This window comes from Humulus lupulus, chromosome 6 (genome assembly GCF_963169125.1).
Source record: "Humulus lupulus chromosome 6, drHumLupu1.1, whole genome shotgun sequence".
Classification (NCBI taxonomy): domain Eukaryota; kingdom Viridiplantae; phylum Streptophyta; class Magnoliopsida; order Rosales; family Cannabaceae; genus Humulus; species Humulus lupulus.
The window spans coordinates 123,850,682-123,875,011 of record NC_084798.1 but is presented as its reverse complement, the minus strand read 5'-3'; the positions used below and the strand labels follow the sequence as shown (position 1 = coordinate 123,875,011).

The following is a 24,330-nucleotide window of genomic DNA, read 5'->3' as shown; positions in this document are numbered from 1 at the left end:
GCCTTTAGCAACAAGGCAAGCTTTAAACCTCTCAATGCTTCCATCTGCTTTGTGTTTAACAGTAAAGACCCACTTGCAACCCACAGATCTCTTCCCAGGTGGTAGATTTGTGATTGTCCAAGTACTATTTTTAGCCAAAGCATTAATCTCATTTTCTACAGCCTCTTTCCATCAAGAATCAGTCAGTGCCTCTTGAATGGTGTGGGGAATCTGTTTGTTATTGTTGACCCTGATTTTGGCCAACTGACACGGAGTCAAATATGCTTGATATGGACAAATACGTTGAAATGAATGTGATGACAAAAATAATAAAACACACAGGAATTTATAGTGGTTCGGCCCCAAAGTCAGGTAATGACCTACGTCCACTTGAGCTGTTATTGATATAGGATTCAAAGGAGTGATCAAAGAACTAGGGTTCAATGAGTTTCACAAACCTCTGAAGAACAAAAGAATTTATCGAAGGTGATAGCTCTAATACACTTGTAAAACTCTAATCTCAGATAATCAGAAAGCAAAAGTCCTCTTCCTTGAGCTATCTTTCTCTATTTATAGGCTCAAGGAAGATTACATTAATTTGTTACAGATATTCTTTTCTAAATAATCGGATACTTAGGAAATCATGGGAGATAATTTCGGGTATGGTTATAGCTGCGTAAGATTTTCTCCAAGTATAGCGAGTATACGACCAAGCTGGTCGTATATAACCATTGAGCGTTGCGCCATAGATATCTTTCTGGTCGATGGTCGAGCAAGAATTCTGCCAGATGTCAGCCACGTGTATTAAACGTTTGCCATGTCATCCATGTCTGTTTTTTGGATAACAGTTATCAATAACAGAATTTGTTATAGGATACAAAATTTCCAATAAGGTGTTTTGTACATTCTTTGAGTTATAGGGGAATAACATTTATAACCCTTTTGATGGGAGGAATAACCAATAAAAATGCACTTGAGAGATTTAGGGTCTAACTTAATACAATTTGGAGAATGAAGATGAACAAAGGCGGTGCAGCTGAAGACCTTAGGATCGAGAAGACTAATGAATCTTGTATGAGGGAATGATTGCAAGACTTTTTGACATGGGGTTTGAAAGTTGAGAACCCGAGATGGCATTCGGTTGATAAGATAATTAGCTGTAAGAACAGCTTCACCCCAGAAATATTTGGGAAACTGAGTAGAAAACATGAGAGAACAAGCAACTTCTAATAGATGTCTATTTTTTCGTTCAGCTACCCCTTTTCGTTCAACACAAGAGCTTAAGTGTAAAATACCTTGTTGTGTGAGGAAAGGACCAAGGATGGAATTGAAGAAATCCTTAGCATTGTCGGTCTTGAGGATTTGAATTTCAGTGTGAAATTGAGTTTGAATCATGGAATGAAATTGTTTAAAAATTTCACTTACTTCTGATTTTGTTTTCATGAGAAACACCCAAGTTAATCTAGTGTGATCATCAATAAAAGATACAAACTATTTTTGTCCGGTTATATTGTTTACACGTGAAGGACCCCACACATCACTATGAATCAATGAAAAAGGTTGGGAAGATTTGTATGATATTCTAGAATGTGTTTCGAGTGTGTTTCGCAAATTGACAGATTCACAACAAAAAGAATTCAGATTTCTATTAATAAATAAAGAGGGAAACATCTTTGACAAATACAAAAAATTTGGATGACCAAGACGATAGTGCCACAACATAATATCACTATCTTCATTTGAAATAGACTAATTATTTAATGAAAACAAACTGAATTTATGAGTTGTCCTAACGGATGGAGTGTCATCTTGTAGGATATAGAGCCCAGAACACATCTTAGCACTGCCAATCATCTTCCCCAAATCCAATTCCTGAAAAACACACAGATTTGAGTAAAACATAGTCACACAATTTAGGTCATGAGTAAATTTACTAATAGACAGTAAATTACAATCCAGATTAGGCACATAGTGAACAGAAATGAGAGTTAGGTTCTGATTTATCTTGACTGAACCCGAACCCTCAACCTTTGAGGATGTGTCGTCTGCAATTTTTACTGTATGGTGCTCTAGCCTTGTGTGAAATTCAGAAAAAATATTTGCATCTCCTGTCATATGATCTGATGCTCCGGAATCAAGAATCCAAGGGTTAGTAGTTCTTTTATTGACAATAAGAGCTACTGAATGGTTACCTTTCATGGCTAACAACCCTGTACCATGTGTAGTATTCGGTTGTTCAGTGATGTGTGACTAACTTAGGAGTTTCTGAAGTGCTTTAGCGAAAGGAAATGAATCAGATCCATCTCCTTTTCCTTCAGTAGTAGTATTTGAAGTGGCAGCAACATTTCCATGACTCTCCTTGTCTTTCCACGACTTTGGCTTCCAATCGGCAAACTTTCCATGAATTTTCCAGCGTGTTTCTCTGAAATGTCCAGGCCTACGGCAGTGATCACACCATGGACGTCCTTTTGTTGTCGGTTATCTTGATTGGCACCTTGGAATAGTCCTCGGGTAGCAAGGGCAGAGGAGTTTTGAGTGGATTGAAGACTTAAAGAGCCCATCATAACCTTCTTTCTACTTTCTTCATGTCGAACCTATGAGAATGCTTCTTTGACTTGAGGAAGAGGCTTGGTACTCATGTATCTACTCCTCACTGCATCAAGATCCTTATTGAGGCCATGAAGAAATTCGAATGTTCTCCTTTTTTCCACAATGCTTCGGTATAGAGTAGTGTCTTCAGCACACTTCCAGGAATAAGATTCGAACAGGTCCAATTGCTGCCAATACCAGGTAAGAGTGTTGAAGTAGTGCGTGACAGAGGTATCTTGGCAGAGATCAATAAGGGCAGTTTCAATCTCAAATAATTCTAATGTATTATCGGCGCTTGAATAAGAGTTTTTAACAGCATCCCAAAGCTCCTTGGCTGTTGTATACAAACGAAAATTCTCACCTATATCATTATTCATGGAACTAATCAGCCATGATTTAATCATGTGATTATCTGCTTTCCATGTTTTATATTTTGGATCATCTATTTTTGGAGTATCAATCTCTCCTGTGAGGTATTCTTCCTTCCCTTTTCCACCTATGTACATCATCACCGACTGTGACCATTGAAGGTAATTACGACCATTGAATTTGTGGCTGGTGACCAGAGAAACAGCCTCGGTACCGTGAGATGAAGAACCATTTGACATATTCAAATTAGAGAGGATGGAGGATGAGAGGATGCATCTGAAGTGAGGCTTTCCTTCTCAGCAGTCATGGTTAATTGATGCGTGAAGAACAGGAAGAGAAGAACTGATATGAGAGAAAAAAAAAACAGGAAAGAAAAATAGAGAAACGATTTAGGGTATGAATTGCTCTGATACCATGTGACTTTCTGAATAATAGTTATATTATTTATGAAAGAATATTGCCTATAAATAGGCAGATTACAACTAAAGAATTCAAGACAAAGCTGTACAATTAACCTAGGTCAACTAATCACCTAAAAACTAGGAATATACAATAAAGATGGAAATAAAAAAATTCGGTTACCCTAAAAGGGTGGATACCGAATAAATACAAGATATTTACATAATTCTAACATAGCCCCTTCAAACGTTTTTGCTGGAGTTCAGCCTCAGTTAAACGTCGATAGCCTCCTTCTTCCCTGGAAGTAATTGCACGAGAGGTAAAAATCCTTTGCTGGGAATAATTGGGCAGCCCAGGTCCCATATTACGTGAGAACTTAGGTTTCTGAGCTAAATTTTTTGTTTCAATCTTTTGGGCCAACTCCATGGCTTGCTCAAGCCCAATGGGCCCTTGGATCATTACCTCATGCCCTATGTCTGTTTGCAGCCCATTAATGAAAGTCGACTCCAACACTTGTTCTGAAATCCCTTTCAAGGACGACGATAAAAGCTCAAATCTTTTACGATAGTCATGCACGTTTCCATTTTGTTTAAGGGCCAAAAATTCACGATACATAAAGCCTGCTGGAAGTAGTCGAAACCTCCTGATCATTTGCTTCTTCAAATCCATTCAGTGAACGGTCTCCGATGATGCTCCCATTGAAACCAGACCAGCGCCTCTCTTTCAAGACTCATCACTACAGTCTCCAAACTTTCAGCATCAGTCAATCGGTGTATGGAGAAATATCTTTCAGCCTTGAGAATCCATCTGTCTAGGTTGTCTTCGTCGAAGGTAGAGAGTTCAATCCGTCTTGGTCTAATATCCCATCTTGGAGCAGGAGTATTTGCACGATACCCATCCCCATAATCAGTACTCCTTTCTCAATTGGCCCTCTCGAATTCATCAGACGCCCCCCATCGTTGTTGACAGCCACCTTCCCTGGCGTTATCAACTAGACCCGTCCTTCCAACACTGGTGTCGATCGGTGTTCAACCTGGTTCTTCAACACTTGATCCAGGCGAGTCATGATCTCTGCCATTCCTTGTTCTAAAATAGGTATTTTCTGCATCCTTTCTCTCACCAGTTCAACCTGAACTGTGGACACAGCCTCCATCCTTGTCTCTAAACGATTAACCATAGGTCCTAGGTCGTTGCTCTGATACCAATTGATACACACCAGCAGTGTATCGAATCAAACCAGAAAAAAATACACAGGGAAATATTGAGGGAAATAGAGAGATTTTATTGAAAATAGGAAATTGCCCAGGATATTCGAGAGACCTGGTTTCTCTCCAAGAGCTACTGCTCAATTACAATTCAAAGCCTACTCAAACCTAACACTATCCCCTCTATTTAATTCCCTAAACTTTCCAAATAAAGTTGATACTCAAAACAGAAATTACTCAAAATAAAACTAAAGGCAGAAATAAATAATAAACTTCCATAATTAACTCATCTCATTCAATCCTAGGTCTTCTAGCATAGGTGTACCGAATTGGTGGCTTATCAGATTTGAAAACATGATGGATCTAGAAACTTCAAGAAGATGTTTGTTTTTTCTAAAAACCACCCCATTTTGCTTTGGAGTATCAACACATGAACTAATATGAACAATCCCTTGCTCTAACAAGTATGGACCAAGAATGGAGTAAAAATATTCCTTCCCATTGTATGTTTTCTGAATTTGGATTTTTTGTTTGAATTGATTTTGAATCATAGAATGAAAATTTTTAAAGATAGAAACAATTTTTTATTTTTCTTTCATAAGAAAAGTCCATGTTGTCATAGTGTGATCATCAATAAATGATACAAACCATCTAGATCTATTGATAATTGTTACCCGTGAGGGTCCCCAAATATCGGTGTGTATCACTGAAAAATGTTTGTAAGAAAAACTGGAATAAGAGTTTCAATTGTGTTTAGCAAGTCGACAGGCTTCACAATGAAATAATTTTGGTCGTTTGTGGATAAATAACTAAGGAAATAGTTTTTCAAGATAACCAAAATTTGGATGTTCAAGGCGAAAATGTCACAACATAAGAAGATTGTCATTCGAAACAGACACAAAATGAGATACAGATGTTAAATGGTTACCACAACTTGATTTGTGAATTTGTTTACTTTTAGGAGAATCCTTGAGAATATAGAGTCTATCATGCATTTCAACACTGACAATAACCTTCGTCGATCCCACAACCTGAAATTCACACATATTTGGATAGAATTTAGTCACACAATTCAAGTATCTTATGAGTTTACTTATTGAGAGAAGATTGCAACTTAATTTAGGGACAAATAGAACAGATGAAAGGAGGTCATTTGATAATTTTACAAAACCAATATCACTTTTGATAGGGATCCATCAACAATTCTGACTGTGGGGCAATGAGCACAAGGTTTGAAGGTGTTGAAGACCGGTAAATCACCTGTCATGTGGTCGGAAGCCGCTGAATCCACTATCCAAAGACCTTTGTTGGAGGATGTAGTGAATGTGTGCGACGAAGAACCTTGATGACACATTATACTGACATTTTCTTTGATTGAATGTGATCTTGGCTGCTGCATAAACTGTCGAAGAGGTTTCGGAGGTGCTTTGAGAAGTGGCCGACTTTGTTCCTTTGAGACGGCTGACCTTGTGATGGTTGGTAGAGAACTCCCATGAATTTGAGATTTATGAGATTGATTGGCTGAGATTGAGCAGCCATTAAATTTTGAGATTGAAGTTTCATGATGAATGGGCATAGAATGGTGTATAAATGGGCAGAAGAAAAAAAATTGATGTACTAAAGATAGATGGGAAAACTTAGTACAAAATTGCAACTGTTTGATGAAATGGTGAGAGAACCTTAGATGAAGAGTCACAACTGAAGCAGGAAGTGCCGAGGAGGAAGACGCCAGAGAAAGCTGGCCAGAGATGCTGTCATGTGCCTACACGCACGCAGCGCGTGTGAGAAATCGCCGAGAAAGGGGCAGCATGTGTGGCTCACGCGCATCTCTTCTGGACCCCAAACTTTGGGGTTTTGCCGATTGGTGGTGGAGCAAGTTTTCTGGGCAGGAGGTGAGAGTAGAAGACTCTAAAATGGTTTTCTAAGATTGAGTCTCAAAGAACTAAACCCTAATAAGGGCAGAAAAAGAAATTAGAAAGATTTCCCAATTTTGGACTACAAATGCTCTAATACCATTTAGTTTTTGGGATTAATTCTTCTATTCTAATATGAATTTATTGAAGAATAGAAAGGTCAATATATAGGCAGAATACAATGTACAAGATAGCTAAAAATAGAAAGAAATAAATTTTACAACCTAAGCTTAGCTGTACAACACACCCTAGGATTTTACACATGCTATCACTATTTCTACATATATCATGACATTGTTTTACCAAATGCTTTTTACAGATATAATAGCTATTCAGGAAAAGAAACTAAAACTATGCATGATATATGCAATTTCATAAATCAATGAAGAAATGATAAATAGTTCAAGTATACTGACATAATTTGAGAAACATATGGTAGACACATTCACTAGTACCATAGTAAAACTGTGAATGATCTTTAAGAATCATGTTAAACCACAATAAGAGCGGGCAATAAAGCAAACCTCGTCAAGAAAAGCTTCTAGAGGCATATCATCGTCATAACAGACTTTATGCTTAAGTTGCTTAAGCAAATCAACAGCAGTACTGGAAAAAGAAACCATGCATTAGCTCCTGCCATTATATGTGTGTATATATATATATATATATGTACATATATATTGCAAACACAAATTTTGGAATCAATGGACCTTAAATTCTTGTATCGAACACAATATAAAATGACTCGGCAGCAACCATCAAACCAATAATCAGGATCATGTAATTCCTCTAGTAACTGAATTAATGTACTTGACCCTCCATCAGATTCATAATGCTCCTAACAAATGGAAGAGAAGACATTAAATGATTGATAGGTTGACAAAAATTGAGCCAGTCTTAAGATACTAATACCTTGAAAAATCTGTCTGCCATCATATGCTATATAAAAACTACAGCAGACAATATATAGAAATTATTCGAAAACTCACAATAAGACTTATAACAGCTTTGGAATCTAAATTGCATCCAGCTTGTTTCATCTCTTCGTACATATTGAGGGCATCGGAGAATTGCCCATGTGATGCAAGGGCTTGGACAAGCACGCTCTTAACTTCTGTCAAGTGATTTGTTGAAACCCATTTTTCTGAGGCTATCTACAAATAAGGTAACTCTAATATCACAACATACAGTAACAGTTATGAGGTGCAGGAAATAATTGGAAACCAAAGGAATGCAGGACTTATATTGTATAATTATCGTCATGTAAAGTTTATATCACAAAACTTAACTAAAGGAAGATGCCAATAAAGGTGAAAGGTACAGGAGGAATCATAACACCAACTTCATATTAGAAGAAACACAATGCAACCAAATTGATGTACTTTAGTCATTAACATGATATTATATGATAGAGTATAGCCAAATAAGTTCTTTAACCAAGTAGATATTATTATACTTTCAAAGAAAACAAAACAATGTTACAATCATTGTTCAATGATACCCAATATTTAAAGAAATATATTGTTACTTCAAATAAAATACCAAATTGGCAATCAATACAAGAAAATTGCTTCGGAATACCTGTTTTGCCTTTTCAAATTGTCCACAAGTTGCATATGCATTTATGAGCGCCATGTAAATATCTCTCGTAACTTGGATTCCAGAATGCTTCAGTTGTTCACAGTACTATAAGCAAATATCTAGATTAGTACCTCTTATGATCAAACTCAAATCAAAGGGTGGCTTAAATTTCCAAAAAAAATTAACACAGAATAACTTCCGTAACAATTGATATGAAGGCACAAATGCTCTTAGAAAGTAAATTCAAAATCATTCCGTAGTACACAATAACATAGGCTGAACAATAAACCACAAGTCAAAAGACATGATTCAAAGGTTCTCTCCGTCTCCCTCTCAACAATCAGTTCGAATGGGAAACAACATTATCATTATTTTTCTCGAAATATCTATTCCAGCCTAGTAGGATAAAATCTTTTTTTAATAAAATTTTGTTCACAGTGATGATTAAATTTTCAGAGACAACTAATAGGGCTTTGTAACAATTGAAACTTCCAAACAGTTTAATCTTTTATTTATTAGGCAATTTAATGTTATTTACTCCAGATTGAACCATGGACACACTTATGTTTGAAAGAATGGTAAAGTTTTGCTTTTTTTTGTGACAAAATAAGGTCGCCAAAATGGGGTGAAAAGAACCATTAAAAGCTAGATCATGCATCATTTTCATTAAAGAACAAGTTCCAAAATATATCATCCAATACATCATGACTATTTCAATTTGCCCAACAAAAGAAAAAAATTTCTACCTTGTTAATATCTTCTTCAGAAACACAATTGCTTATTAAATAGCTCAAAGTTTTGGAATCTGGTTTGATTTTTGATTCTTCCATTTGCTTGAGAACCATCAACGCCCCATTAAAGTTTTTCTGCAGAGTAAGAGAAAGAAAAGTATCAAATGATATGCCCTGTAACTAACTTCTCTCACCACACTCGGCTACATAACCATCCTCAACTAAATTTTATTCCCAATACCTATCAATGTTCCAAAATGCCTTCTATGACAAATGTAATGTCCCAAATTTAGCTAATAAAGCTTAGTACTTGGATTAGCGTGCCAGAAAGGCCTAATTGGATTTACATGTGAATTTAATTGAATATATGAGTGATTATGTGAAACATATGAGTGGTATGATAATATGACTATTTATGCATACTTATGTGCATTAAATGTGATTGTGTGCTCGTTTTGGTGAAAGGTATTTTTGTAATTTTGACCCGTTGAGGGTATAATTGTAAATTATTTATGTTTTGTGAATGAGACCGCATTATTATGTGGATATATTTGAGATGCGTGGCACGAGGCAATCCTTGTCAGCAATTTGGTGAAAAAGTAACAACGGAGAGTTATACCCGGCTCGGGGTGAGCCTAGGAGTATTTTAGTAATTTGGTGAGTTATCAGGGATATTAGAGTAAGAATTATTATTAGGAGAAATATTAGTGTTTGGAAGATTAGTGTGCTTAATTAGGAATCTTAAGTGGAATTTGAGGTTTAACTGGCAAATGACGATATTGTCCTTGGAGGCATTATAGAACCAAAGTAAAGACTAGGGGTATTTTCGTCTTTTCCCTAGCCTTGGATTTCCTTAATCCCCTAGAAGCCTTTAGAAAATTAGAACAAAACTCAACACTCAGTCTCTCTCCCTCTCTCTCTCGTTTTCTCTCTCACTCTCACGGTTGGGGCCATGGAAAGTTGAAGGAAAAGCAGTGATTCCTTGAGTTTTGGGGCAAGGTTTGCTAGGGAATAGAAGCTTAGTTGGGATTGGGAGCTTCTAAGCTTGAGGGAGCAGCTAGGAAACGATTTGATCAGAGGCAATTTAAAGTTTTAAGTTCTGATTTTTTTTAAAGCTTTGGAGTTCTAGTAGTTCTTTATGAATTCTTAGTTCTTATGAAGTGTTGATTGAGTTTTGAGGTTGTTTGTATATTTCTGGGTTGTTGGGACCATTGGCATGGTCAATTGTGAGTAAAATCGAGTGTTGGGATGATTTTGGGAGGTTGGGCGATTCTTAAAATCGCATGTTTTCTAGGTTTGCGAGGTTGCGCCTATGAACTTAAGGGCCTTGGGGTTCCTCTCAACTGCCTTAGCGTCGCGGTGCGTGTTTAGGGAAATCAGAGTTAGGGCTCTCTGATTTGTAGAGCATCGCGGCCCTTAGTGAGAGGCATCGCGGCTCAAATGGGGAAAATTGGCCAAGATTGGTTTCGGGTGGTGGGAACTCGAACCTAAGGGCTCGGGAAGGATCCTACTACCCTGTTTAGTAGAACACGAGGTTTCGGGGGTTAGGACTTGGTTCAGAAATCTTTATTTACTCGATATTGATGGATATCCTCTATTATTGTTGTGACTAGGTTAAGCCGTTAGGCTCGGAAGTAAGGATCGCGCTCGGGGTCGCCATACGCTATCTGCTCGGGACTTGAGGTAAAAAGATTGGTATATGCACATAGAGCTATTGGTTGGTATGCTTATTAGCCTTGAATTACCTGTGAATGTATGGTATGACTGATAATCGGCTATCGCATTGAGCGTGGAGCAGATCGGCAAAGCGCGCGAAATGCTGGTAGTGAAGGCAAGTTCAAATTAGGGTTGTGGCCCCTACTTGCCCAGCATGAACCGTGAGCTGAGTGCCTGCCTACGCACCTAGCTCAGTTGAGCCGCTCGGCCGAGCAATTTTTCCCGGGCCACTTAATTGATAATATGACTAAGATGAGTATTCTTTTGTAAACTGTTGAATGTGTTTACATGTTATATGATTGGAATGATTGCATCTGTTATTTGTGAAACATGTGCTTACTGGTTTGAATATTTGTATTATTGTTATATTCTGCGTGGTTGGCTCATGAGTGCTCTATGGTGCAGGTAAGGGCAAGAGTAAACTGGACCAGTCATGAGTTGGAGAGCTTTAGGGGTGGTATATACATATGCAGCCTGCTCAACCGCCACGGCCGGGATTGCTTGGGAGGAACTAGGGTTGAACCCTGTTTTGCCGCTTAGGACGGCTAGTTTGTATTTTATTCGTCTTTTATGAGTCTGTAAACACTTTTTGGGATCCCGCGTATAAACTAAACACTTTTAATGAAAAATGATTACTTCGTTGACCAAAATTTGTAATACCTATCATTTGTTTAGTTTTAATTACAAATTTAAGTCCAAATGACCCGCTTAGCAGGCTAAGCACCATTTCAAACACTAAGTGTAACGGTCTTGACTAACCAGGGCGTTACAACAAACATCAATCTCAGGGAAAACTAAACCATTGTAGTTTAGATTTGAAAACTATAAGAAGAAGGGGAGGAAAGATAGTGGACAGAAGGGGGGAGAGCAGCTATAAAATAGGTGAAAATGAATTGTGCTTTTCATTTATATATTTTATTTACAGCCTAAAGCTGAGATTATATAAATGTTTTTGTATCAATCCTTCTTTAATGCAAAACATATACAATAAAAGAAATTCCTATAAAATAAGAAACTAAACAATAACATGAAACCAAATCAATAGGATTTGATTTCTTGGCTGTCAATAATCCCCCTCAAGTTGGACGGTAGATATTGATGAGTCCAAGCTTGTTTACTAGGAAATCAAATACTCACTCAAATAACCCATTTGTGTGAATGTCAGCCAGCTATTGATCTATATGAACATATCTAATGATGACAATTCCTCCATCAATCTTTTTTAATAAAGTGACGATCTACTTCCACGTGTTTAATTCTGTCATGATGTATAAGGTTATGTGCAATACTAATAGTAGGTTGATTATCATAGTAAAGTTGAATGGAGGCTTCATATTCAATCTTCAATTCCCCTAACAAGTGTTTGATCCATATTGCTTCGCACACTCCATGAGCCATGGCTCCATACCATGCTTCTGCGCTATTTCTTGGAACCACTGTTTGCTTTTTACTTCGCCATGTTATCACATTACCCCATACGATTGCACAATAGCTAGATGTATACTTTTTATTATCAATTAACCCAGCCCAATCTGCATCGGCATCTACGAATACTTCAACCTTACTCAAGGTTGTCTTTCTGAAGAAAAGACATTTTCTTGGTGTTTGCTTTAGATACCTCAGAATTCTATATACTGCATTGAAATGTCATTGACATGGATCATGCATATATTAACTAATCAGACTTACCGCAAATGAAATATCGGGTCTAGTATGTGAGAGGCAGATAAGCTTTCCTACTAGTTGTTGGTACCTCCCTTTGTCAACCGGACTTCCTTCAAACATATTCCTCTTGTCTTCGAACTCGAGTGGAGTTTTACTAGGTTTACTGCCGAGCATTCCCGTCTCATTTAAGAGATCAAGAGTGTATTTTCTTTGGAATACATAAATCCCTCTTTTGCTTCTAGCAAATTCCATTCCCAAAAAATACTTGAGTGCACCGAGATCCTTTACTTCGAACTCTTTTGCCAACATTTCTTTGAACAGAATCATCTCTTCATTACGGTTGCAGTGACAATGATATCATCAACATACACAATTAGTATTGACATTTTCCTTCTTTCTGAGTGTTTGATGAAGAGAGTATGGTCAATCTTGCCTTACATGTATGTGAGTCCCTTGACTACTTTCAGGAATCGATTGAACCACGCTCGAGGAGATTGCTTTAGACTGTAGAGTGAGTTGTTTAGCTTGCAAACTTATGTTGTATTGGGAGATTCATCAAAACCCCGAGGCTAACTCATGTACACTTCTTCCAGCTCACCATTTAACAATGCATTTTTTACATCAAGTTGATGCAATTCCCAATCCATGTTGACTGCTAGCGAGAGCAACACTCTGATAGTATTAAGTTTGGCAACCGGAGCGAAGGTTTCAATGTAGCCAATTTCGTAGGTCTGAGTAAAACCCTTGACAACTAACCGTGCTTTGTACCTCTCAATAGATCCATTTGCATTATATTTGACCGTAAACACCTATTTGCACCCTATTACTTTCTTGTCTGGTGGTAACTCCACTAATCACCAAGTTCCATTCTACTCAAGTGCTTTATCTCTTTGAGAACTGTTGTCTTCCACTTGAGGAGTACCAAATGCTTCATTGATGTTCCTGGGAATCACAACATCTGATAGACTAGAGGTAAAAGCTTTAAATGGAGACGATAATTTTGCATAGGAGATAAATTTTGAAATAGGGTGTTAAGTGCAAGATCTAGTTTCATTTCTTAATGCAATAGGAATATCTAAATCTGACCGAGTGTTTGAGGGAAGAGTATCTGGATCATTTGAGAGAGGTGGTTCTATCATCGGATTGTGCTCTTGACTGTGATGAGGATTCATCCTATCTTCTGTTATACACCCGAATTTCAATCTGCATATTTTGATCTTGAGAAATAGGAGAAGATGGACACTTTTCTAGTTCAGAAATGATTTCTAGCTCTGGAGGAAATGACGTGTCTAGGGGTAATTATAAACCCCACGACCACTGAGCTTCTTGCTCGTGATAGATGTGCTCCCCTAAAGCGAGGTGGGAGTGAAGTATTGAGAATTTTCGAAAAAGGTTACATCACTGGAGATGTAGAATTTCTTGGTGAGGGGGCAGTAACAACAATAGCCTTTATGTGTAGGAGAATATCCTAGGAAAACTGTTTTTATGGCTCTAGGATAAAGTTTACTTCGGCATTGGGAATGCACGTGGACAAAGGCAGTGCAGCCAAAGACTTTGATTGGCAGAGCATTTGTAGAAATGTGAGGATAGAGACTCAATAATAGAATATGGTGTCTTGAATTGAAGGGGCCAACTGGGATGATGATTAATTAAATAAGTATCAGTAAGTATAACATCGCTCCAAAGATATTTTGGAACATGCATATTGAACATAAGACCATCTCCAATGCAAGATGTAAATTTTGTGTCAAATTTAGCACAAAAAATGAGTTAATACTATATTTGATCCAATATTTGCAAATGTGCTCAAATGCACAAGATGCAAATTAATACAAAAAAAGTTAATAATTCATTTAATATTAATTGAGAACATACAAAATTTAATTTTTTTATTATCCAAATTATGTACTCCAAGAAATTTGTCATTAAAAAAAATATATGGTTAATCATCAATTGTCAACTACTCAATTATAATAATCAGTGACAATATTGTAAATAAAAAAGTAGCATTTAGTGATGTACCAAATTTGACTTATGCTATATTTTGTACCAAATTTGGCATACTTTTTGGTACACCATTGGAGTTCTACTTTATAGTAAGATGTGCTAAATATAACATTGCTCCAGCTTTTTGGTACTCTATTGGAGATGCTCTAATGGCACGAGCTACTTCTAAGAGATGACGATTTTTCCTTTCGGCGACTCCATTCTGTTGCGGAGTATCCACACACGAGCTCTGATGAACAATCCCATTTTGTAGAAGATAGGGACCGAGAGTTGTATTGAAGTATTCAGTACCATTATCGGTACGAAGTGTCCGAATAGATGTCTGGTACTGTGTTTGGTTCATTTTGTGAAAATTTTGGAAGACCTGACAGATTTCAAATTTGTGCCTAAGGAGATAAACCCAAGTAATTCATGTATGGTCATCAATGAATGTAAAAAACCAATGCTTATTGGAATGGGCAGTGACCTTTGACGGCTCCCATACGTCACTATGAACAAGAGAGAAAGGGTTGGAGGGTGTATATAGTTTGTGAGTAAACGAAACACGAGTATGTTCAGCAAGTTGGCAAATATTACATTGAAAATCAGCAACCTTTTTTATTGATAAACAAGGAAACAAATGTTTTAAATATAAAAAACTTGGATGTACAAGTTGACAATGCCACAACATAATTGTTCGAGAAGATGAATAAAAAACATAATTAAAAATAGAACTTGAAGTCAAACAATGCAAAGAAGGCTGCTTTTTCATGGTGTTGAAAGAAAGTCTATCATGAATCCTAGTATTGCCAATTATCCTCCCCGATGAAAGATCCGAAAATTGATAAGAATCATATACAAATTTGGCAAGACAACGATTATCAGAGGTTAATTTGTGAACAGAGATTAAGTTGCATTGTAATGAAGGAACATAGATTACCGATTTAAGAAATAAATCAGCAGACAATTTTATGGTGCCAATTCCTGCAATAGGTGAGTGAGTACCATTTGCAATCAATAAGAATCAAACAAATGAGATAAACCTGTCATGTGATCAGCTGCGCCTGAATTGATGATCCATGGTGTTTGGAAAGCGAAAGAGAAATTACCAGAGTGTGCAACTGAGGCACTATGAGACTCAGGACCAGACTTGCGTTTCATGGAGGACTGACTAAGGAGTGTGTATAAATGTTCGAGTTGTTCCTTGCTTAATGAAGGGGCAGCAGTACCGCTTTGATTAGTGTTACTCTCAGTCTGAGTTTGGTAGGTCTTTTTGTCATTTTGGCGACGAGGAGTCCAGTTCGGTGGTTTTCCATGAATTTCCCAACAAGTGGAGCGAGTGTGACCATGACGTTGACAGTGATCACACCAAGGTCAGTCACCCTTATGATTAGGTCGAGGGTCATGATTGGATTAGACAAATGGTGGTGGTCCGGACTTTGAGACAAATGCTAAGCTCTCCATGGGCAGCAATTCTGGAATGGTGAGCATGACGCGACGACGTGCTTCTTCAAGTCTGACCTTAGAGTAAGCTTCTTCAGTGTCAGGAAATGGAGAACGACTAACCAGACGCCTTCTGACTTCATCAAGATTACTGTTTAACCCAGTAAGAAACTCAAAACTCTTTCTTTTTCCAACTACTGTCGCTGGATCGTAGTGCAATAAGCACATAGTGGTGTGGTATCCAGATATAAATCGAGTTCCTGCAACAAGTCTTGTAAGTCCGAAAAATATTGGGTAACAGTTTGATTACCTCTCTTGGTTTCTTTGAGCTTGGTAAGAATTTTAAAAATTTGAGAAGCGTAACCAGGATCATAATACATTTTTCGGGCATCATTCCACACCTCCTCAACAATCTTAAAGAATAAATATCTGCGGCTAATTTTTGAGTCTATTGAATTAATTAGCCACACAAGAATAATAGAATTTTCTGCTTGGCATACCTTGTACATAGAATCAATGGAAGGAGGTGCAGGAAGATCACCAGCAATGTACCAAAGTTTCCCACAGCCACATATGACAAATTTGACTGATTGGGCCCACTGCTAATAATTTTTTCCATCAAGTTTATGGACTGTGATGTGAAGAGAGCCACTGTCAGAGCTATAAAGGGAGCCCATAGAATCACTGGGCTGAGTGTGGGCGGAATGGGGAATTTTATCAATGGTTTGTGTTTGGGCCAAGTGAGGCCCAATTATTTGAGAGGACACATCTTCACTAGTGGACAACTTCACTCGTATGATTGGCTTCCTACGATTTTGGCGACTGTGACCGACTGGGATGAATGGGCTTCTGCGATTTGTGCGAGGAGACCTAACTGGAGTGTGATTTTGACAGTCAGGGGTTCTGCAACTCGGACTGGAGCTTGTCGAGACCTCAGATTGGAGCTTGCCGACAAGTGATGCGACTGGAGGTTGCCGAGACCAGTGAGGGAAAACAAAAGAAAAAAAAAATTACAGATGTCGGAGTGGACAAGGAGGACCGAAGATGGAGCCTTAGGGCTCTGATACCATATTGCAATTTGAGGGAGAAAGGTCAGTAGGACTAGGATTGATGTTTAAAACCAATTGATGTTAAGTGGAGTAACTATTTCCTTTAAAAGGATATTATTGTCCCTATATATTTTTATATTACAATTTGAGGGGGAAAATACCACTAAGACTAGGATTGAGGTTCCATCTTAAAATCAATTGGTGTTGAGTAGAGTCCTCATATATTTTCCATGTGAGACTTTTTTCACTTCTAATACGCCCCCTCACATTTGGCACTGAAAGTGTGAATATTACGAACGACCTTAGATAAAACAAGACCGAACGTGAATATTTAATAGAATACCACAAGGCTGACTCAAGAAATTTGTGGGAATATAGGATATCACAAGGCTGGTCGGGAAATTTGTGGATATACACACCGTCTGAAATAGGTCATAGATTCCAACATACATTAGAAATGTCCCAAACCGAGGTCAAGAGTGGAGTGCAGAGAAAGTCGAACCTGCTTGACACCATATAAAATTGGTGAAAATGAATTGTGCTTTTCATTCCTGTATTTTATTTACAACCTAAAGCTGAGATTCTGTAAGGGTTTTCGTATCAATCCCTCTTTAATACAAAATATATACAATAAATGAAATTTCTATAAAATAGGAAACTAAACAATAACAAGAAACTAAATCAATAGGATTAGATTTCTTGGCTGTCAACAGTAGCTATCCTCACCACTAGTAGAATTTAGGGTTCAATTTTTCAATCTTCTATTTATAAGAAGTGTGACCACTTTGGGCTTTAGTTGGATAGCAAGCATGTTAATCTGAAAACAGAAATCACATAATATAATATGTACATATCACTCTTTTTTCTTAAATATGTTGCTAGAAGGAATAAAAATAAAACAATTAACGGGTGAATTAGTTAATTGATGTTGGTTGGTTGACCTGAAGTTCTTTTGTAATCTGTTTCCTTAGTCGGCAAGTGTGTTATGTTGTTTTATTCTGCAGGTTACTTCTATCCTATAGGAGTGTATAAAAACTAGCCTAGGCCTTTCAATATTTTTCATCTGAAAAAAAAGAGAGCAAACCTCTTGTGGAGATGCCAGGTCTCAATGAACTTGGAACCATTCGTAAATCTTCTTTAATATCGATAAAAGAACACAGGTTATTCAATTGAGTTTCTGGGTTAGTTTCTACCACAAGCATATTGCATGTTCTCACTATTAAAAACAAATACAAGCTTGCACACACAGACAGCAAAAGGATATGATGAATCAGAAATAATACCTCGCGGAAATATCCTGCCATTATAATATTATACATGTTGGCAGTGGGCACCATTTTCATTTTCTCCAAATCACCAAGCAGGTTGTATGCACCAGCAATCTACAAAACCAAATTACCTCAAAACCCAACAATGTAGATTAAAAAATTACAAAGCAACAGAAACTGAGGCAAGTGTTTACATCTTTCATTCTCACGCACAAATTTATCATCATCCTGAAAGTTTCAGCATTTGGTTGTAAGTTGTGACGACAAATCAGAGAATACACTCGGTTAACCTGGAGAAGAATGCGGAAAGAGGAGCACAAGATAAAGTCAATACTATATTAGAGCAATACAATTAATGCAAATCCATGATTATAAAGATAGAAGTTGCACTGAGAACTTCATGAATGAAATCCAGAGAGAAAGAGCAAACAAGCATGAATAAGGAGAAATTGGCAATATGATAAAATCAACATATGGAAATCTTCAGTTCCAAAATATCCAATCATTGTCATTATTTTTTCTTGCTCTACATTTTGTCTTTCTGGTTCCCTTTCTAGAGAAGATATATGTAAGGGTGGGAAAGAGTGGACATTGGGTTCAAAGGTATTTGATCAAAGTTTCAACCAGGGCTTCACCAACTGTACCTTTCAGGTACATGTGCCTTTCACACGAAGTTTTCCAAGTAACTATTACAAATTACAATCATAAATTTTTCTCTTCAGATACAATGGTTATGAAGACTGATTTTTCTGTTCTTCCAATCGAAAATTTTCAGCTTCACCATTAACAGAAACAAAGGACCAAGTACTCAATTTTGAAAATAAAAAGAGTATACATTGTACACATGAAATAATAAACAAGAAGCTTACCAGATTGAAATTGTGACTTAGTGCACAAGCAAGCAAAAGGTTGTTTATTGCCTCTGCGGAGACAGTCAAACCTCCATCACACATTTCATCAACTAAACCAAGAGCAGCATGCACCTATGTTAAAAACTTTAACACATAAGTAATCTCATATCAATCTCTAAACTAGAAAAAAGTTTAAGAAACATAATCCTTAATTGAGAAAGCAAAGAGATTACTGTTTTCAACAAATGTGACAAAAAAATAAGGAGTTATGTTTTAGAAGAATTATCTTGAATATTTTAGTAAAGCCAACAGATTAATCGTACCTTGCGTATATCACAACAGTATTTGACAAGCTTTTCATAAGATGCACTGGAAGGTGTCACTTCTAACTTAGAGTGCAAGTTTTTGAACGTTAAGATGACATCTTCAACCTTCAAGGTTCAATAAAAAGTAATTAAACTAAAATAACATGGTCTCATATCACAGTTATTACAATACCACTTCATAAGTAGATGTGTTGGCAGCCAGATTAATAGGAAGAACTAATCGTCATCATGATTTACCAGGGTACTTTTTAGATATCATGAATATCACTCAAGATTAATTAGTGAAGTATACTTCAGCATCTTTCTAAATGTTCAGCATACGGCATACTTCTGCGTATATCATACATTGCACCACAAATCTTGTTTGCTTAATTGTTCAGCATCCTGACTTGAGTAATGGGTTAATGTTATGATTTGTGGGCCTTTTAGGGTTCCAAGTACTGGTCCTACTGCATAAGGAAACTTCAAAAGTCACAATAAAAGCCCAGACAAAGATTTGGAATGTAGAAGCAAGTATGGTTATATGTTGGTCACTGTGGCTGAGGAGGAACAGAAGAGCAAGTAGGGGGAGCCTTCTCATGGGATAGAGTTAAAGTTTGGGTTGCTTTGGCTATGAATGTAAAAGAGCTTCAAGATGCGATGTTTTCAGATCTTGTCAGGGATGGAATTTTCTGCTGTATTGAAGAGGCCAATTTTGTTCTCACCTTATATTTCTATATTAAAATTTGCATGAATAGTAACAGTATGCTTCGTATACATAAATAAAAGCCTGAAGGTAGAGTTACAAGTCTCTTCTATGTTCCAACCTATTTTTTAGAATACTTGTCTTCCAAAAATAGAGAGAAACTTTCACTATTCTACCTAACTAAGCCTGTTTGTCTTTCAAAACCCCAAGATATCACCATCTAACACATGAGAAGTTCAAAATATTTGATATATATGAAGAGATTGGATATTTTTGTACAGAAGCAAACTGCATGAAAAGCATAAGTGCCTCTTACACAAGTGGCCTCAAGGAAATTAGTAATTAACAGCAGTATTCATAAGAAGTTCCTCACCGCTAAATTTGGATTGCCAATGGCATAACTATAGAGCAAATGTGTAAAATTTTCTGCTCCAAAATCTGCAATTTAATAAACATGATTACATCTATAAATAGTAAAGAACCCAAGACCTAAGAAACCAATCCGAGCCTCAAATCTATGAAAAAACGAAGTCATTGTTCATATATGTACGTTTAACTACAATTCCAAAGTTTCAATATTTTTTCTTTTCTATTAGAAGTGATAAATGGGGGTCAAAGAAAACAGCAAAATTTTTTTTTGAAAAAGAGATAGAGGTCAGAAAGGTTGACCTCCTCCCAATAAAATTGAGAGCTCTCACTTATGGCGGAGGAAAACCGTGGTTACAACAGTAAGAATAAAATCAAATAAAAAAACTCACAACAAGCCCCACCCCTAAAAATTAAATCCAAAAATTACCCCAATCTCTAATAAGATCAGAGAAAGCAACTCCCTCAAAACATTTGTGTCTATACACCCAAGTGGTCACCCAAAATTTTATCTTATCCCAAATAGACTCCGCCGAATTGGAAATATCTTCGAAAAGTCTGTTATTTCGCTCTAGCCATAAATCCCAGAAGGTTGCCAACACGGTAGTTTGCCAAAGACGCGAAACCCGTTTGCCGCCCCCTAAACTAGTAAAAAACAATTGAGAACAGTTAGAGGGCATACACCAAAGGATACCAAACTCCGCTAAGACTTTTCCCCACACATCTCTTGAAAAAAGACACTCCAAAAATAAATGGCTAGTGGATTCCCCTGCCTGCTTACAACAAACGCACCACCCTGGGGACAAGCAATGGTAAGGTCTTCTTCTTTGCAAATTGTCGTGGACATTTAATTTATCGTTGAAAACCAACCAACCAAACTGAGCGTAACTGAGCGTAACTTAACCTCCAAAAGGCAGACCTACAAGAGAATACTTCATTGACTTCAGGTGTCCAAGCCCTTCGATCTTTTAAAATTGCTGGCAAAGCCACCCTCTCTAACAAAAGTAATAACTCAGTAAGACTGGTGACCTCCCTATCAAACAAATTCCTTCGAAAACGCAAATCCCATCCCTGTGTTTCCAAGCCCCTCTCTCCACCAAGAACCACCACATCCTTAATCAAACAGTTGTTGGGCGAAGATATCAAAAATAAATCTGGAAATTGATTTTTTAAAGGAGCCCCGTTAATCCAAATATCTTCCCAGAAGCGAATAGGATCCCCTTTCCCCACCTTGAAACTAACCAGCTGAAGATAATCCTCATAGAGAGAAGAAATATTTTTCCATGGCCCCCGAACAGACAGCCTCCCTCCTCTACCAGTGTCCCAAAACCCCCCATCCCCCCGTATCTACTTGGCACCACTCTATGCCACAAAGTATTCTTTTCCAACGGAAAACGCCACAGCCACTTCATGAGCAAAGCCTTATTTCTTTCCTCCAAATTGCCAATACCAAGGCCACCGTGGTCCCTAAATTTACAAACTTCTTTCCAAGAGACCAAATGATCCGACTTAGTTTGATCCGCACCTTCCCAAAAAAAGTCTCGCATTAGTTTTTCCAAAACCTCCACCACCCCTTTAGGAATACGGAACAACGACAAATAATACACCGGAATTGAAGAAATTATCGATTGGATAAGTGTCAATCTACCTCCCCTAGAAAGGAAAGCACACTTCCACCCATCCAACCGCTTTGCACAGCTAGAAACCACAGGCTCCCAAAAACCTTTGTTGCGAGGGGAAGCCCCAAGAGGAAGACCCAAATACTTCATAGGCCACTGACCCACCTCACACCCAATCTCCTTTGCCCAAAGATCCACTAATTCCTCCTCGAAATTTATCCCCAACAACTGGCATTTATGCAAATTAATTGAAAGTCCAGAAATCTCGCTAAAGGCTTTTAGAATATCCAACAATGCTGACAGAGACTCATTATCTTCCACAAAGAAGATCGTATCGTCCGCGAACTGAAGATGGCTAACTTCCACTAAATCCTTTCCTACTTTGAAACCTCGTAACGCGGAAACACTCTTGGCCTTATCCACCATCCTTCCCAAAACATCCACAACCAAGATAAACAAGAAAGGTGAGAGGGAGTTCCCTTAGCGAAGACCTCTAGATCCCTTAAATTTTCCTCTCGGTCTCCCATTTAAGAACACAGAGAAGGAAGCAGAAGACAAACATCCTCGCATCCACTTCCTCCAGACTACACCAAAACCTTTCTTGTCCAAAACGTAACCCAGGAAATCCCAATCTACACAATCGTAAGCTTTAGCAAAATCAATCTTAAAAACCCACCCCTTCTTTCCTCTACTCCGATACTCCTCCACTGCTTCATTAGCTACCAGTACTGTATCCAAAATCTGCCTACCCTCTACAAAAGCTCCTTGAGTTTCTGCTATCATATCAGAAAGAACTCCTCTGAGACGTCCAGCCAGCACCTTTGAAATTATTTTATAGAGACTAGTCACCAAACTGATTGGCCTAAAATCTCGGACCCGACAACTATCCAGCTTCTTCGGGATAAGACAAATGTATGTTTCATTGGTCTTCCCATGAATAATCCCGTCCTTAAAGAAACCATCGAACACTGCTTGGAGATCATTCTTAACCGCATCCCAATTGTCCTGATAGAATGCCATAGAGAAACCATCCGGACCCGGAGCCTTAGACCCATCGGAATCGAAAACTGAACGACGAATTTCGTCTTCTGAGAAAGGCCGCTCAAGGAGAGAGGACAAAAAAGAGGGAATAGGGTCCCAAGAAATACCTTCCACACCACTCCACCTCCTATGAACCGAAGAGTACAATGAGGAGTAAAAATCTACAATTTCCTTTTCAATATCCACAACTTTGTCAAGGATAGTCCCATCCTCAAGTTCAATTCTGGAGATGAAATTCCTAGCTTTCCGAGCGCTAAGGATGCTATGAAAGAGCTTAGAATTAGAATCTCCTTGTTTAGCCCATTGACATTTCGACTTAAACCAAACTCCTCTTTTCTCTTCAAAGACAACTTGCTGCCACTCTTCCTTAGTCTTCCTCCGCTCCAAAAGTAGGACATCATTCCACAGTCCACTTTCCTCTAATCTATCCAAATCGAACATCCTTTTTTCCAAGGAAAGTTTTATCAAAGATCTTGACCTGAAAACCTCCCTACTCCACCTCTTAACTTTTTCTTTAACCGACGAAAGTTTTTCCATGAAACCATATCCCGGCCACCCCACCAACGGAGACGAGTTCCACCACTTCTGACAAAGAGCCTTGAAATCCTTATGCTCTAGCCAGGAATTATCAAATCTGAACGGGCTGGGCCCCACGAGGGAGGATTGGAATCCAATACAATAGGACAATGATCGGAGACAATACGGACCAACACCTCCTGACGAATGAAAGGATAAAACTCAGACCATAAAGGCGAAAATAAAAATCTGTCGAGCCTACTACAAACAGGCTGCTGTCTGAAGTTAGTCCAAGTGAAGCGACCATTATGGAGCTTAGGAACCACCAATTTCATCTCTCTGATTAACGCATCAAAATTCTTCATACTTCTCGTATTGGTCACGCTATTTAGTTTCTCATCTCCCCTCCTTACTACATTAAAATCTCACCCAAAACACCAATGAGTACCACAAATGACATGTAAACCTGCCAACTCATCCCAAAAACTATCCCGATTACCATAAGCTACAGGCCCGTAAACACCGGAAAACCACCAAGGGTTCTTACCCTCAGCTTCAATAAGAATGGAAACAGTGAACTCCCCTACCAAAGAATCCGAGACCGAGACACTACGAGTATCCCAAACCACCAAAGTCCCACCGGATCTTCCTATTGCCGGCTGAAATATCCAAGCTTTAAATCTGGATCTCCAAATACTCCCTATGAAACACCTATCTATATTAACCTTTTTCACCTCTTGAAGCACAACAAGATCTGGATTGACCTTACAAATGGTTTCTTTAATCGCCCTCCGCTTCTCCTTATTGCCACTACCCCTTACATTCCAAGATAGGATCTTCATGAAAATTTTCGACACCCAACGTTCCTCTTCTTATCATAATTAATATTGAACTCTAGTTTCTTAAGTTCGCGTGCACTCTTTTTAGGCAAAGAAGAAGGGCTCCCGTTTCCTTTCTCCCCTTCATTACTATTAAGTAATGAAATTCCAAATGTTTCCATCACCATAGCCAACCTTGAGAAGTCATGAGGACT

At 37.9% G+C, this 24,330-nt stretch overlaps 1 protein-coding gene across 3 annotated transcripts in view; it reads right to left on the bottom strand.

The window, feature by feature from the left end:
• The window catches only part of LOC133782506 (pentatricopeptide repeat-containing protein At4g04790, mitochondrial-like), a 50,380-nt gene that overhangs the window by 21,568 nt on the left and 4,482 nt on the right, over positions 1 to 24,330 (bottom strand). The window contains exons 5-15 of one of the 3 annotated variants that reach the window (XR_009870559.1): positions 20,129 to 20,193; positions 19,068 to 19,175; positions 18,763 to 18,876; positions 18,088 to 18,183; positions 17,909 to 18,007; positions 8,782 to 8,901; positions 8,036 to 8,140; positions 7,444 to 7,608; positions 7,165 to 7,292; positions 6,979 to 7,060; positions 5,470 to 5,572 (exon numbers count right to left, since the gene is read on the bottom strand). Coding sequence is in view for 2 of the 3 variants with exons in the window: in XM_062221829.1 (XP_062077813.1) it covers positions 1,729 to 1,851; positions 6,979 to 7,060; positions 7,165 to 7,292; positions 7,444 to 7,608; positions 8,036 to 8,140; positions 8,782 to 8,901; positions 17,909 to 18,007; positions 18,088 to 18,183; positions 18,763 to 18,876; positions 19,068 to 19,175; positions 20,129 to 20,193 (1,205 nt within the window). In the remaining variant the exon portion in view is untranslated. Of the gene's footprint in view, positions 1 to 1,650; positions 1,852 to 5,469; positions 5,573 to 6,978; positions 7,061 to 7,164; positions 7,293 to 7,443; positions 7,609 to 8,035; positions 8,141 to 8,781; positions 8,902 to 17,908; positions 18,008 to 18,087; positions 18,184 to 18,762; positions 18,877 to 19,067; positions 19,176 to 20,128; positions 20,194 to 24,330 lie in introns of those variants that run through there. The other 2 variants (XM_062221829.1, XM_062221828.1) reach the window with 2 other exon arrangements.